The following is a 16,182-nucleotide window of genomic DNA, read 5'->3' as shown; positions in this document are numbered from 1 at the left end:
GATGTTTTTGGATATCCAGCATGGCCAAAGAACAGGGATGATGGGCGTTTTGGTGCAGCAACATCTGGAGGGCATGATGTTGGCTATCCCTGATCTGAGCCATATTTTCCCACTCTGAAAGCTGCAAGTATAAGTTGCTAGTTTTTAAAAGATGGCCATTCTGCCACATAACTTAATTTCCCTAGCTCTACATAATAATGCCTCTCTTGGGTTTGAATAGCTGGAACATATCTTATAGAACATTTTTGTTTCCTTGCCAAAATATTATACTTGCATTTTGCATTACTTATAGAAAGAAATTCAAGCCATGAGTCAATGCAACCATCCCAACATAGTTACATATTATACGTCTTTTGTGGTCAAGGATGAGCTCTGGTTGGTTATGAAACTGCTAAGTGGAGGTAAGTCTCTGTAGTTTATCTAAATTGATGCAGTGAGATATTGAGATTAACTTTAGCTAATCAAATCTGTGATCGTGAGCACCTAAATCAGTGTTTCCCAAACTTGGGTCTCCAGCTGTTTCTGGAGTACAATCCCCATCATACCCAGCAGTCAGGGATGATGGGAACTGTAGTCCAAAACCAGCTAGAGACCCAGGTTTGGAAAACACTGACCAAAATAGTGTGTTGAATTTCTTTACTTCTTTCTGTCCCCCCCCCCCCCTCCTCCGCTTCAAGGCTGCTTTTATAGTAGCATAGCTCATTATCTAAAAATATTCAATAAATCCACATCAATACTAACAATTTGGTATGTGTGGTGTAAATTTTTAAAGCTGTACAAATAGTTTTCTTTAGAAATAGGCTGCTGCATGTTGCTACACTGACCTGTAAGAGGGTGTGTGTGTGTGTGTGTGTGTGTGTGTGTGTGTGTGAGAGAGAGAGAGAGAGAGAGAGTTTTTTCATTTGTGAAAAGCAACACATTTTGGGGTAATTTTGGGGAACGAGTCCTGAGAAAATGAGGCAGAAGTGTTCCCTGCTCCAGAGTGAAGGCAGTGCTAAAGCCCTTATTCATGTCTTAATCTCCTACTCAGTATATCATTTGGCTCAGATCACTCCCCAGGAAGAGAGAGGGCCCTAGTTTTTAAGGGTTGTGGTGGCATATGCCCATGTTTGTGTTCGGAACTGGAGAAAAAGCATTTGGCCCACCTGAAAGCACAACCTCTATACCAAAAATGTTAATGGGGTGACATTCAGCAAAGCTCTACTTGTTGGAGGTCTTTGTATGTATGTCAAGGTTGAGTTGAAAACGAAATGCTAAAGTATACACCATTAAGCTTGAATTGCAAGATGACTTCCTAAAACGAACATTTCTCTTTTTATTCCATTATATGTATACGTATGAAAATCTAGGCTCCATGTTGGACATCATAAAGTATGTGGTCAACAGAGGAGAGCACAAGAGTGGCGTCCTTGAAGAATCAATAATAGCAACAATTCTTAAAGAGGTTTTGGAAGGCTTAGATTATCTACACAGGAACGGACAGATTCACAGGTAAAAAAAGCTAATGCGCCGTGTGTATTAGTACAATTTCTCTTCCGTGATTTTCTAAAATGGCATTTACCTACCTCTTGATTGTTAGCATTTCTAAGCGGTATGTGTAAAAACAAACCATATAGAGAATAAAACAATTAAAAAATTGCCATGAAACAAGACGAACAAAAAACACTAACCTGAAATGCAAGCTGGAGTAAGAAAGTCTTTGTCATATACGTGAAGTCCAGCCAGAAGGGTGTCTGTCGAACCACTTGTTTCAGACCACAACACTGAATTGTGCCTCCTCCTTTTTGATTGTGCCCAGAATTTGATGCTGAGAGGAACAGAGAAGGAAGAAAAACATGTGTGGCTGGGAGTACTGATAGCTTCCTGGTTTCTACTTGGGTTCTCTTCCTATGTCACCTCATCTAAAGAAATTAAATGGGATGGTTGTTGGTGGAATCTTCAATCTGCTCCAACCCTTTATTTACTATACTAGAATGGGAGCAGTTTGAAGGGCATAGCAAGTTGAGATGTGGGGGGAACTTTATATCCCGTGATCCGCAGCACTACAGACACTTCCAGCTCGGCATGTGATTTAAAAGATAAGCTTTCAAGTGCGTGGAATAATACCCGTTTTTTGCAATCTCGTTTTAAAAGTGGCAATTTCAGTATTAACGAGAAGATCATATAATCACTGCGTTTTGAGTAGCTTTTAATTTATCCTGTGGCATGTTTCTCAACAAAAAAAATTCCGTTGAGTGTGATCATATTCTCGTTTACTTGAACTGAAATGACTCCTATTCATCCATTTTTATAGGGATTTAAAAGCTGGTAATATTCTTCTGGGGGAAGATGGCTCGGTACAAATAGCAGGTAATAATCATGATCATCAAAGCTTCAAAATGTGTATGGAGAATCTGAAATGTGCTAAGAGACCCAATTGAAGTTTTAACCTTTTTAAAATGTTACCAGGTTGAAGAGCCCTGGTGTTCATTGATGACGAGCCATAGGCTGAAGCACCCACTGTGCGCTTAGAAAATGCTTATGTGGGTTGTGAGGTTTAATCCTTGCATGGTGTGAAGCTAATGTCAGAGCATTGGTTAAGAGTGGGAGCTGGCGAGTCCTCAGTTCAAATTTCAACACTCACAGGACCTTACTTAGAAAGCCTTAGGCAAGCCGTTGCTACGTCTTCCTTCTGCAAAACTTTATTTTTAAGATACAGTGGTACCTCGGGTTAAGAACATAATTCGTTCCGGAGGTCCGTTCTTAACCTGAAACTGTTCTTAACCTGAAGCACCACTTTAGCTAATGGGGCCTCCCACTGCTGCCACACCACCAGAGCATGATTTCTGTTCTCATCCTGAAGCAAAGTTCTTAACCGGAGGTAATATTTCTGGGTTAGCGGAGTCTGTAACCTGAAGCGTATGTAACCTGAAACATATGTAACCTGACGTACCACTGTACAAACAGAGAGGTGATGGATAGAAAAGGGAGACCTGGGTGGAAGACGGGTCAGAGTGGGTTTTCCTCAGGATGTGAGGCTGAGGGGGAGGGAAGCTTCTTCAGGTGAGAGAAGAGATGACACACCTCTTTGTGGATTGAAGATTAAGGTATAATATTATGATTATTATTAGTGTTACCCTCAATGTTTGTTATTTCTCTGCTTCTTTTCTTCCCTTTCTTTTCTAGTTCTTTTCTCTTTCCCTTTTAAATTTTATTTGTTCTAGGTATTATTTCACTGTAATGTGAAAACTATAATAAAATATTTGGGGTGGGGGACACACCAAACAATAGTGGGTAGTATTGACAGTTTATTTTTTAAAAATTACCGATATATCATAGTAAAGTGTTTTTTTATGTACAAAATACTATGTAAGCAGAAGGATGTCCCTTAAAAACAAACACTATGGTCCATTGTTCTAACAAGTGCGGGGGGGGGGGGGAATCAAAACCTTTTCCTTGGCCTTTTATCAAAATAGCAAGGAGACATAAATTGACAAGGCTGGAAATTTTAATTTTGTACCTCTTTTGTAGTTACTTGATGAAAGATTTTCATGAAGCTAATTCACTGTGGTCACTGATCCATCTCATGACCAGTGTTCCACAGTAAGGACAGTTTTGTATACTTTAAGCTTACATCTTGGCACAGCGCTTAGGTCTTAACAGTTGCACTAACACAGTTACGTGACTTTTAAGAAAACAAAAAAACATGCTCTTCATGTATTTGCATAGTTTTACTTTGCTAGACAGGCAGAGTTGTAAAGAGCTTTTGGCAAGCTGCTGGAACCCCACCTCCAGAACAATGGAAATCTTGTTGCTAGCATTTTGACCCCAGGCGCTGGGCCTTCAGCAGGTGTTGATCAACAACTTAGGGCCTCCCCCCCCCCCAATATCCATTGGTATTGGTATGGTTCCTGGGCAATGTACAGTCGTACCTTGGATCCCAAACTCCCTGGAACTCAGACGTTTTGGCTCCCAAAAGCCGCAAACCTGGGAAGTGAGAATGGACTTCCCAGATTCCGTTCAACTTCCAAGGTACGACTGTATCGATACATTGCCCAAGACTGGTTTGAGGGTCAGAGCTCGATGGCACCATCACCTGGCGGTGTATCACGAGAGAAACCGCTTCTGAGCCCCTCCGACACCAGTATCTGGAGTGCTGAGGGAAACCCAGTTTACAGTTGGGTGCTGGCAGTGGCAGTTTCACTCATGATATACTGCCAAGTGAAGGTGCCTTCGTGCTTTGGCCTCAAACCGCAGAGGGAGGAACCAGCTGCATTGGTGAGGCGCTGGGCCCGATGCAGCTTGTTCCTGCCTCGGCTGCCCGTACCTCAGGGGAGAAGTTTAACAAATAATAATAATTATTATTATTTATTATTATTCCCCACCCATCTGGCTGGGCTTCCCCAGCCACTGTGGGTGGCTTCCAACAAAATATAAAATAATAATATAAAATAATACAGTAATGCATCAAACAGTAAAAAGCTTCCCTAAACAGGGCTGCCTTCAGATGTCTTCTAAAAGTCTGGTAGTTGTTGTTCTCTTTGACATCTGGTGGGAGGGTATTCCGTAGAGCGGGTGCCACTACTGAGAAGGCCCTCTGCCTGGTTCCCTGTAACTTGGCTTCTCGCAGTGAGGGAACCGCCAGAAGGCGCTTGGTGCTGGATCTCAACAAAGCCCTCTGCCTCTGGCTTGCATGACCCTGAGAGGCATTGGGGCTCGTTCAGCTGGGGGACAGGAGGCTTCCCCCCACCCCCAGTTGAGGGGGTTCAACAAAGCTCTGATGCTCCTCCAGACTGGGCGGTGTATTTCCGCTTCTTCTTCCCACCTTAGGAGACATTGTGATATATCAGCATATCCCAGTATTTAGCTGCTGATATATCACAATGTTGAAAACCAGGTATCGCCCAGCCCTAGTTGCTGTATTTTTCCAGATTTTTTTGGCGTGCTGCCTTTCGGCGTGTCGCCTTTGTTTAGCAAGTGCTCCAGAATAACACACTCAGAAAACTGCTCTTCCTTCTACCATGAAAAATCTGACATGTGAAAGATCCGTAACGGATCCTCAATATTTTCATTTGTATGGTATGTGTACAAACAACATACTGGTTTCGGCGCAGAAGGGTTTGATGAGCGTGGTGTAGGAGATACCTTTTTCTTGCCACTTCTCTCTGACTGGCGTGAGCTGTCAGTTTGTAAGATTAGTTCAGAGGACAGAGATGGCAGATACAGAGACAGTGGTACTGAGTCAAAGTATTGTCCATGACAGCAGTCATTTGCCATAGCTCAGGCAGACATGTATTTCCCCTTTGGATCTCCTATATCCCCACGATACTAGATTTCCAGAATACTATGCATTAAGTCAGGCACCCCCAGACTCGGCCCTCCAGATGTTTTGGGACTACAGTTCCCATCATCCCTGACCACTGGTCCTGTTAGCTAGGCATGATGGGAGTCGTAGTCCCAAAACATCTGGAGGTCCGAGTTTCGGGGTGCCTGCATCAAATAATAATAATATAGAGCTATCCACATGCTCTTAATTCTAATACCTACTGGCCGAAATAAAACAAAGTCTTTCCTTTTTCCATGTAACCCCCTATATTTTATTTATTTTTCTATGTTCACAGACATTTGTGTGTGGTAATAACTGTATTAGTCCAGAACATGGGAGCCAACTCCTAGGGGCTGAGGTACCTTGCCCCCCCAAAATATTTGAGGGAGTGGGGCCCCCCAAGTTGATGGGCATTGCCATTCAGATGGGGGGGGGGTGTCGCGTCCTGTGATTATGTGGGGCTTAACTTGCCCCCCCCCCAAATATTTTTTTCAAGTTGGCACCCCTGGCTCAGAATAATTCTGGGAAGTTGTTTGTGGGAGTTATTGACACCTTAACAGCATTGGATAAGTGTTGGTGACTACCTCTTAAATTAATCTGTAATGACTTTATTGGTGAAAGCGATGTTTGCGGTGGTCTGCTTGTCTACCACAACACTCCATATCGTTTAATCGAGTCTTTGTTTTCCTCCCTCTTGAACTCTTGATATTTAATATCAGGAGCAAGAACAGAGGGCTTGTCTTTAGTAAAAATTCAGAATGCCACTACTTTAAGGTGCTGTAATTTTATTCCAGGGACCAGTGAATTTGAACTGGCTGCATAAGGGGGGGCAGACGAAACAGATGCTGATAAAGGTTTCTCTGCGCTCAGGAAAAGCGAGCTGCTGTTGTTCCTTTGATCAATGTCTCACAAAGAGCATCTTGATCAAGTGGCTCTTTATTTTTCTGGAGGGTTGCATTTTCCCCCATCCTTCATCGTATGCTAGAAAAACTCTTCTGCTCTCCTGCTGTTGTGGATATCTTTGCAGAAAACAAGGCAGTTCAGACAAAAAAGGCAAGCATGTGGCTTTGAGGATGTGGTATATCCTTGAGCCAGACCTTTAAAAAAACCCCTTCAGAATAAGAACGGCTCCCTCGTTGTGGGCTTCCTATAAACACCTGCCTAGCCATTATAGGAAATAGCCCTTGTCGTCCAGAATTCTTTGGTCTGTTCAAGCAGCAGGACTGCTTTTATTAATTGCCTCTTTATTTACACCCACACTTAGCATCTTAATCAGTTTCTCCCACAGCCCTCACATGACTGTTTAAAATTCTCCCTCTGATCTTGCAACTTCCAAAGTTACTTGAAGCAGAATATGAAATAACTGTGCAAGCAGCTCTCTGTTGAAACTTTGATGCATAGCTAAAAATAACACTCTTTAAATTCTCAATGGAGCGTGTGGAAAACTGACCCAGAATGCTGCTTTGGAAGCAATAGACCTCTTGTTCATGTCCATGGGTATTGCATGCCTTAATACATAAGGGCAAATATTATTTAAAGGTATGATTCACGAGGGGGAGAGGCGTCTATGCAGTTTATAGAAGTGTTATTGTTACACCTACTGAGAAAACATTTAACTTCACAGCTTCATTTAAATAGGCGTTTCATATTTTATGTAGGAATCCAAGTGGAAATAGCATAGTTACCTCAGTATAAGCTAATCAAACACTAAAAGGGTTTCCTGTCTCTTCTATTCCTAGACTTTGGCGTTAGCGCATTTTTAGCCACCGGAGGAGACGTTACTCGGAACAAAGTAAGAAAGACATTTGTTGGTACCCCATGTTGGATGGCCCCTGAAGTCATGGAACAGGTACCTGTGTGATACACCATTCTCCTGGCCTTCCTCGAGTTCAGCATCTCAGCGCTAAACTAACCTGTCTGTCTTATGTTTTCATGCAATAGGTGAGAGGCTATGACTTCAAGGCCGATATTTGGAGCTTTGGAATAACAGCCATTGAATTAGCAACAGGAGCTGCGCCTTACCACAAATATCCTCCGATGAAAGTAAATACAGTTCTGAAAATAAGAATGAAGTCTAATTTTGTATAAAAAGTAGCATTGCATAGACGGCACTGTTGTGATTTTCTCCCCCCCCCCATTTTGTTCCCCGCTAAAAGTAGGAAGTGATGTTGCAAAGGGGTTTGTGTGCGCCATCTTGGAACTTTGATGGTGGGCTTAGCAGATGAGACACCTAAGGGTGTTATCCTCCTCCTTCCATGTGACAAAAAAAGTCCTCAGCAGTCCAGTGGTGTTCTCTTCTGTTTTGGTACAGATTGCCCAATGGAAACCATGCAGCACTATTCACAAGAGAGTTCTTGGGAGCAACACTCCATTGTGATGGACTGTTGTTCCTGTGAAGCCTTCTTTCCCAGTTTAGGAGGGAATGCCACTGGCATGCTGAGGGCAGCCTAGCTTCCTGTTTTGAAACAGCAGTGAAGCACTTTTTTCGTAATTAAAAAAAGAGAGAAACTCAAGCCAGGTCACCTAGATTTCTGAGAATATGCCAATCTCTCTCTCTCTCTCTCCCCCGCCTCCCACCTTTCATGGAGTAGCACAGGCATCCCCAAACTCGGCCCTCCAGCTATTTTTGGGACTACAATTCCCATCATCCCTGACCACTGGTCCTGTTAGCTAGGGATGATGGGAGCTGTAGTCCCAAAACAGCTAGAGGGCCGAGTTTGGGGGTGCCTGGAGTAAGCAAGTTGTCCCATGGAAGGAAAGCAGGATGTCATTCTGTGGTGAATTGTCAACACAGTTTTACGATACGATACAGTAAAATCCATAAAACCCAATTATTAAAACCAAATCAAAACAATAGGGTGGGTTAGGAACCGTGAGAAAGGTAGACACCGGAGCTTTCTAGCTTGTTTTCTCTAAGGTGACTAACATAAGCTTCTTTCTGAAAAAGGATTGCCAGAATAACACGCAACAGTGGCCTGTGTTGAATCCCTTGTGTGCTTAAAAGAAATCTTGTCAAGCTACCAAGTAAAATACCAGCCCTTCCTGAGCAAATCCGAAAATGTGAAGGTTGAGATATGCATTGCAAGATTGGACGGCATTGCTAGTTATTGTTGCTTGGGGCTTGTATAAGTGCCAGGTGTACTGATGTGCCAACTTGATATTTGTTTTGATTCAGGGGTCTGCTAAACATGCGTAAGTGCGTACACATGCACACACGCACTATCGCTAAGACGGCCAAAAAGGTCTGAGCAAACAGATCCGAACATTGAAAATGTCTTATAGTCAGTGTCTGCATAGCAGCTTCCTCCTAGGCTGTTGACTTGCTGAAGTCCTTCTCCTTCCTTCTTCCTTCCCTGAATCCTTTCCCCAAAGGATGTGCCAACAGTAGTGATGCCAATTGCACAGCCAGTGCTAATATTGTCTCTCCCCCCCACCCCATTTTTTACTCTTTGGGTCCATGGGACTGACTGAGAATGACAAGCTTATATCAACTCGGCGCAAGCATCTTTAAGGTGTAGGTGCTTGCATGCATCTGTAAATGCTCATATGTGAATCTTTGTGGCCTTCTAATCATCCAGTTTTAATCAGAAATAAAATTTGCATATATGAAGTAATTTTTTGAGGAATTTAAAGTACTGAGTCATGTATGAATTATGTGTTAATTAAAATTATAATGCATAAGATATATATTAATCTTGCCAGTTGTAGGAATCGGGAATCTGTTCTAGGTTTCTGCTTGCAGTATTGTTGGTAATTTATACCGGGGGTGATGGACCATAGGCTAAAAAAGAAAGTGGACGACAGATACAACTTACGTTCCTTCAATATTTTATGCAATACAGAAAGAATAAGGCAGGAGTCTCTGAGGCAAAGACCCCCAGAAATACCAAAACATATGTTAGGATCATAAGTGAATTTTATTTAGGAACATAAAAGGAGCTACGAACTTACGGAAAGTGAATGTCATATTTATATAATGACATAAGAATAGTTGCCATAATATGAGCGTGTATATTTTGCAGTGGCTATTTAGATGTCCTGGACCCTGCTCTTAAAAGAATGGCAACCCATAGGACAAGTTTGAACAAGCTCACTCTCCTTGGCCGTGTCTGTCACAGGGCTGGAAAAACACTGCAAATTCCTAGGATCCAGTTTCACATATTCAGAAACTAACCCTTAACAGAGCTGAATATAGCAGTGTAAATTCCTAACCAAACAGGCTTAAACTTTTCGGTGCCTAAGAAACCAGATACCTGGTATGTTTTTGGTCCTGGTGTTGCAACTTCCGTGACTCTTGGCTCAGTGCTATGCTATTAAAGTGGATGACCTCTGGCCCCTCAGTTTGATAGTAACAAGAGCAGGCAGACCTTTTTAAGATGGCAGTGCCCGGTTTCGTTTTGATTTCAAAAAGAGTATGCCCGTTAGCAAGGGTGTTGTGCAAAGCCCTTAAAGGCGCCAGTGCGTAGGCTCATGACACAACCTGCACGAGTGTACAGAGTGCGTCAGACCAAATTAGGAAGGCACGGATGGCTGGGGTCTAACTTGGCACTACAGTATGTCCTGCCGCTGTGTAAGGTCTAAGGGCAGAATATTGGTCCCGGCAAAAAAGTGCTTGGACCCCCAGAACCACCTCCTATAGTGGGGTAGCATAGCTAACAATAATGCCAATATATTTTACACCTAGCAACCAATGTGCCCCTTGGGTTTCAGATAGTACATGGGTAAAGGTAAAGGGACCCCTGAGGGGTTGCGGCGCTCATCTCACTTTATTGGCTGAGGGAGCCGGTGTACAGCTTCCGGGTCATGTGGCCAGCATGACTAAGCCGCTTCTGGCGAACCAGAGCAGCGCATGGAAACGCCGTTTACCTTCCCACCGGAGCGGTACCTATTTATCTACTTGCACTTTGACGTGCTTTCAAACTGCTAGGTTGGCAGGAGCAGAGACTGAGCAACGGGAGCTCACCCCGCTGCGGGGATTCGAACCGCCAACCTTCTGATTGGCAAGTCCTAGGCTCTGTGGTTTAACCCACAGCGACAGCCGCTTCCCTAGTACATGGGTAGATGAGTCTAAAAAGCCTGGCACACAAACTTTCATGGCTGTACAGCGGCTGCGGTGGCTCATTTTCCAGAAGTAATGTATTTAGTGTTACTCCGGAAGTGTATACTTGATTCTGGCCAAACGAGGCCTCCTCGGAGAGTTAATGCTAACTACAAGACTCTCATCATAATTTGATTCGCCTTTCGTATATGTTTCTAACTGCTATCGTGACATAGTGTTTGTTTTAACCTGTTTGTCTGATACCGTTTCTCTTGTCGCCTTTGGTTTTAAAATAGGTATTAATGTTGACATTGCAAAATGACCCCCCAACGTTGGAAACGGGTGTGGAAGATAAAGAAATGACAAAAAAGTACGGCAAGTCCTTTAGAAAATTAATTTCGCTGTGTCTTCAGAAAGATCCTTCTAAAAGGTATGTCTCTTTAAAAGGAAAAGAAAAGGGAGGTGGGAAGGCTAGAATCTGCTGAAAGTTATGCAAAGCTTCTTTGGAGTAAGGGAGAGAATAACTTTAAACCGCCTTGTTTAACAGGGTTTCTTTTGTTTAAAGGTCCATCTGAAATATATTAGGCACTGTCTTGGATTATAAAGATGCCATTTTCATCACACTTGAGAATTTGATTCTGAGAACTTCAGGCTATAGGAACATTGGCTATGAAGACTATATGCAGTATTTTTGCATTGGGAAGCCATGTTTTCTTTCTTCCTTTTCATCTTTCTGAGTCTTGCTTTGGATAAACTCAGTAATTATTTGAGATGTTATTCTGAAAAAAGAGAGGGAGAGGGGAGAGCGAGCGAGCATGCGTGAGAGCAATCTCAGATTTTGAACAACCCAGTGCTTCAGATAACCACCCACCTGTTTCAGTCACCTTACCCAGTCCGCATAAGCAAGCCCCCACCTCAAAAACATACTTTTATTCTCTTTTAGGTAGCAGTGATAGTAGCAAAGGTGCCTGGTTTGAGGGAACAAATACCTCCCTTACCTCTATCCCTCACAGTTGCCTGACCTGCTGGATAATAGCACCCATTCAGGGCTGGGTACCATATAGTTCTCACAAAGGTTGCTATGATTGTTTGGCCGTCTAGTTGGGGGAAGGTGATTGGGGCAAGCAGGGTGGAGGAAGCTGGGAATTAATATTTGAGCCACAAAAGTTTTGGGGGCTTTAAATACCCCCCTCTTACTTTTTTGGGTACTTTTTGTATTTTTATGTTGTGAACCTCCTTGTGATCTTTGGATGAAGGGCAGTATATACGTTCTGAACCTGGCTTTGAACAAATTCACCAGCATCATTGTTGTTATTAATTGAACGTGTATCCCTCTCTTTCTCTTGTGGCAGACACATCCACAACAAGCATGTATTTCTTAAAAAAATAATTTAAAAAATCTAAAACAGTTTAAAGCGCTCCAGAAAACAGTTTCAGTTAAAAACAGGCAAAACAATTAACAGTTCTAAAAACCTTCTTTCATACAGTGATCTTAGGGTTGCCAGGGAGTTCAACTTATGTAAGGAATGTAGCTATAATGTGTTTGCATTTCTTAAGATCAAGGCATAAAAGAAATTTCAGTAGTTCATTTCCAGTGATCTTACTTGGGTTAATTGCAAATAAAAACGGCGAAACAAGCCACATGCCCATTCTGTTTGTTTGTTTGTTCCAGTTCAAATGGAGCAGTGGTGATCATAACTGAGAAATTTGGAGTTGCGAATGTCTGCTATAAGTTAGCCTTTTGAATTCTCCAAGATTCCCTGATTTTCTTCTCTTCTGCATCCTGTCTTCAAATTCTTTGGCCTTCCACTGTCTCTCTTATTAATTTATTATTAATTCTCAATCTCCAGGGCATGTGCTTTGAAAGCAAAGGTTTGCCACTTGGCAGCAGATAGAAATGTGTTTAGTTATTCAGTCTGGAATGCTCTAGACAACTCATTTCTACTAAGCTGCTAACTGCGCACAAATGGCCTACTGTTTCATTGCTGGAATAAAAGAAAGCAGATGAGCAGTTATCTCCTGGGAAAAGGCATCAGGACTATCCATATTTGAAAATAATAATAATAATAATAATAATAATAATAATAATAATAATAATAATACAAGTTTAATATTTTTGTTTTGCACAAGTTGTGGTTTTTCTTTTAAGTTCACAGTAGCTTGATGGATATACAGTGGTACCTCGGGTTAAGTACTTAATTCGTTCTGGAGGTCCGTTCTTAACATGAAACTGTTCTTAACCTGAAGCACCACTTTAGCTAATGGGGCCTCCTGCTGCCCTCACGCCACCAGAGCACTATTTCTGTTCTCATCCTGAAGCAAAGTTCTTAACCTGAGGTACTATTTCTGGGTTAGCGGAGTCTGTAACCTGAAGCGTATGTAACCTGAAGCGTCTGTAACCCGAGGTACCACTGTATCTAGCATCTGGCATCCCACAATATGCCAACGCTTGCTGCAAAATGTTCCTGTTTTCATTTCTATTAACGGCACCATCAAAGTCCTATAGCCCTGGCTGCAGATTGAGAACTGATCTAGAACTTCCTTCCATACCTGATTGCAAACAGTGTTTGCTGCAGGTTTGGAATATTGCTGTGGATACAGAGCAAAGGTGAAACCGGACTGGTATAAGATAGAACCAGTCCTGTTTCAAACAATATGTGCTTATGGGCAGTGAATACACACAAAAAGGGGTATATCAAGAGAGACATATGTATCGGTTCAGTGAAAGGAATTGGCTAAATGCAAGGTTTCTTGGGTGATTTCATATCAAGGTTTTTTCCTTAATTTTTTTTTTTAATTTTTACTTCAGATTTGTGCAAAAGTGAAGTACTGCTGCTTTTTGAACCCACATTTTATTGGTTTTCTCAGTGTTTGCAGAACAGTTATTCCTATTCAAAGCTGCTCCCGCCCTCTTTCCCCCACTTTCCAGAGGATCACTGCATTGGGTGCTGCGCTGTAGATCAGAGGAGGCAGAGAGTGCAGTGATGGGAGACCTCAAGCATGGTTAGGTCTTACCAGACGTTGCCAGTGGTGTCCTTTTCCCATTAGCAGCCAAGATCACTACACATGAGAGCTTTCACTATTTCTGGCTGTAGTTGCTGAGCCACCAAAGTGGCTTTTATCTATCTGGGTTGCTTTGTGAGAGGCGTCTCGAATTTCCAGTCGGTTATTTCTAGATTATAATTAATAATTTTTAAAGTATTCAAGGTGAGATGAGCCAAATGAGATTTATTAGTGCCCTCGGCCACCACCTCGAATGCTGCTGTTTATTCAGGCACGTTTAGAAGGCCTTATCTTTTTACGTATCATTTCTTAGGGGTTTTTGTTTTGCTGCCTATGTTGATCTGCTGAGGACACAATGTTTGCACTTCCCCAGTAACTGTTTGCCTTTAATTTTTTTTTAAAAAATAAATATTGTCAGCCAACTTCAGTTTGCAAAATAAGGACTGTTTATACTGCCCTCTCTCTCTCTTTTTAAAGTATCTGTTCTTCCCTACCTAAAACAGTAAGTTGGGTTAAAATTCAAGGCAATATTTGGGTACCAAAGGACTGATAATGCATGTTTTAATAAACAATTGGAACAGATTCTCAATCCTTTTGTAATGAACTTGTTGAAAGCAGCTTTTTAAGCTGTGAGGTGAACTAGAAAATGTGAGTTTCTAGACTCTGTGGCATCTTTACATTTTTAATCTCATATGTAGATCACAACTGTAATTGACTTTTTAAAAAAGTCATACATTTTGAAAGCTTATGTACCTCTCTCTGTGTGTGCGCGCACGCGTGCACACGCACGTGTCCAGAATGGTACATGCAATACCATTCTGAATACCTGTCTCAAAAAATATGTTTAATCACTGGAAGCTTAATGTTGGATTTTTGAACAACAGCTATCACTGCTGAATACATTAAATCCTGTGTACTGAGCAGTGTTTTGAACTGTATATATTAGGAAATAGTTTTGTGTTTATACTCTAACCTAACTTTTAATCTCTTTCAGGCCTACAGCAGCAGAACTTTTAAAATGCAAATTCTTCCAGAAAGCAAAGGTAAAAATAATTAAGGCCACAAGTAAACTGACCCTGTCTTAACATCAGTTGATTACTTATTTATTTATAATTTTACTTTCTCGGGGCTGCCCGGCCTTAATTATAAGCATGCTTTGCTTTGCAGACTAGAGAATACTTGATTGAAAAACTGCTTACAAAGACACCTGACATAGGACAAAGAGCCAAAAAGGTAAGGATTCTCACAATTTTTATTCCCTAAAGTGTAAGCCTCTTTGTTGGGGTGTGGCAGTAATTGCTTTCGACTGCCAGGGGATCTCAAGTTGGCCTGCAAGGCAATCTCTCCCCAAACCATGCCCACCTGTCCATTCAGGGTTCAATCCTGCTGGGATCTTCTTCACTTTCAAGTTAATGTGTATCAGCCCTCCAAGGCGCAGTGGCTGTCCACTGTAATTATTTAATGCCGGATATTCAACTGCAGTTGGCAAAACAGAGTCTATAGCTGAGTGTCTTCTGCTGCGTTACTTGACCAAATACATGTTAATATGATTAAAGCCTGGAGCTGATACTGTACTACTCTATTATTCTTAGATATTGAAAGCCAATTTCCTCTCACACACAGATATAATTTTTTTCCATTACAAATGCATAAGATTTATCTACAATCTATATAGAGAAGGAATATTTCAGGGTGACTTTGGTCCTGTATTTTAGTACTGGAATATACAGCAGAGGGCAGCAGTGCACTTGCAAGTGTTTAATATTGGTTCAGATGAAAAGGGGGGGGGGTGTGGAACAATGGCGTTTTCCATTTTTTAAAATGTAGTAATTTGTAGTACCAATATAATTCCATTCATGTTAGAATATTTCTACCCGTTACTTTTTATTTTTTGCCCTTTGCCGACGATTGCACCAGCAACAATATAGGCTATTGAGTATTTATATAGGAGATTTACAATACACTCAATACGTTTAATGAGCGCTCCACAGTACTGCAGCAAAGCTGTCATTGTATCGGTATGAAAAATGAATGTTGGGGAGTCACTGCTGTTTATTATTAAGAACCATTCTGATAAAACCAGTCCTTGACTTGTGAGAAAAGGGCTGCTCTGAGGGAGAAAGAGGTTCTCTTTGGAAGTAGTGCATGAGTATTTCCAGGTGCAATGTGTCAAATGCCCGAGTACAGTTTTATGACAGATTTTGCATTTTTGGCCTTGATACATGTTTCTTTTTTAGGGGGGCATCCTGTGGCCCTCCAGATATTGCTGGACTCCAAACTCCCATCATCATTGACTGTTGGCCATGCTGGTTGGGACCGATGGGAGTTGGAATCCATGCTGGCTAAGGCTGATGGGAGTTGGAGTCCCTGCTGGCTAGGGCAGATGGGAGCTGAGAGTCCAGCATAGGGGCATTATGGTGTGTTTCACCATTCACTTCCCAGTTCATATTTACTGTATAGTCTTATGGCTAGAACTATGTACTACTTAATTGCAGTAGAAAAATATTTTTGAGATGCAGAATAGAGTGCTCTTCATTGCCCACAGTTACTTAACTCTGTTCTTCAAAGATTTAACCTGTATGGGGTAGCTCTGGGTTTATACACCTAGATTAGGTGTTAAAATTCTGAAATCAGAAATGGTGATTTTATCACCATTGATATAAAACTGAAAGCAAATGAAGAGCAGGAATTGTAGCACATTTGTATGGGTTTATCTTTCCTGTCCCCCTGATCTTGCATACTTGCTTTAAATGCCTGTGCATGCAATCCTAAATCTGCCATAGTGCTCTTTTGCTGCTGGAGAAAATTTACTGGGACATGATTATGTTCGCCACTA

At 41.8% G+C, this 16,182-nt stretch overlaps 1 protein-coding gene across 1 annotated transcript in view; it reads left to right on the top strand.

Moving 5' to 3' along the window:
- Positions 1-16,182, top strand: part of STK39 (serine/threonine kinase 39) — a 106,703-nt gene that overhangs the window by 44,435 nt on the left and 46,086 nt on the right. The window contains 8 exon segments of the mRNA XM_028747719.2: positions 293-401; positions 1,350-1,491; positions 2,294-2,349; positions 7,045-7,154; positions 7,247-7,348; positions 10,640-10,773; positions 14,341-14,389; positions 14,514-14,579. Of these exon segments, the coding sequence (XP_028603552.2) occupies positions 293-401; positions 1,350-1,491; positions 2,294-2,349; positions 7,045-7,154; positions 7,247-7,348; positions 10,640-10,773; positions 14,341-14,389; positions 14,514-14,579 (768 nt within the window).

The sequence above is a fragment of the Podarcis muralis genome, chromosome 1 (assembly GCF_964188315.1).
Source record: "Podarcis muralis chromosome 1, rPodMur119.hap1.1, whole genome shotgun sequence".
Taxonomy (NCBI): Eukaryota; Metazoa; Chordata; class Lepidosauria; order Squamata; family Lacertidae; genus Podarcis; species Podarcis muralis.
The sequence above is the reverse complement of the archived record's forward strand: the minus strand, read 5'-3'. Positions and strand labels throughout refer to the sequence as shown.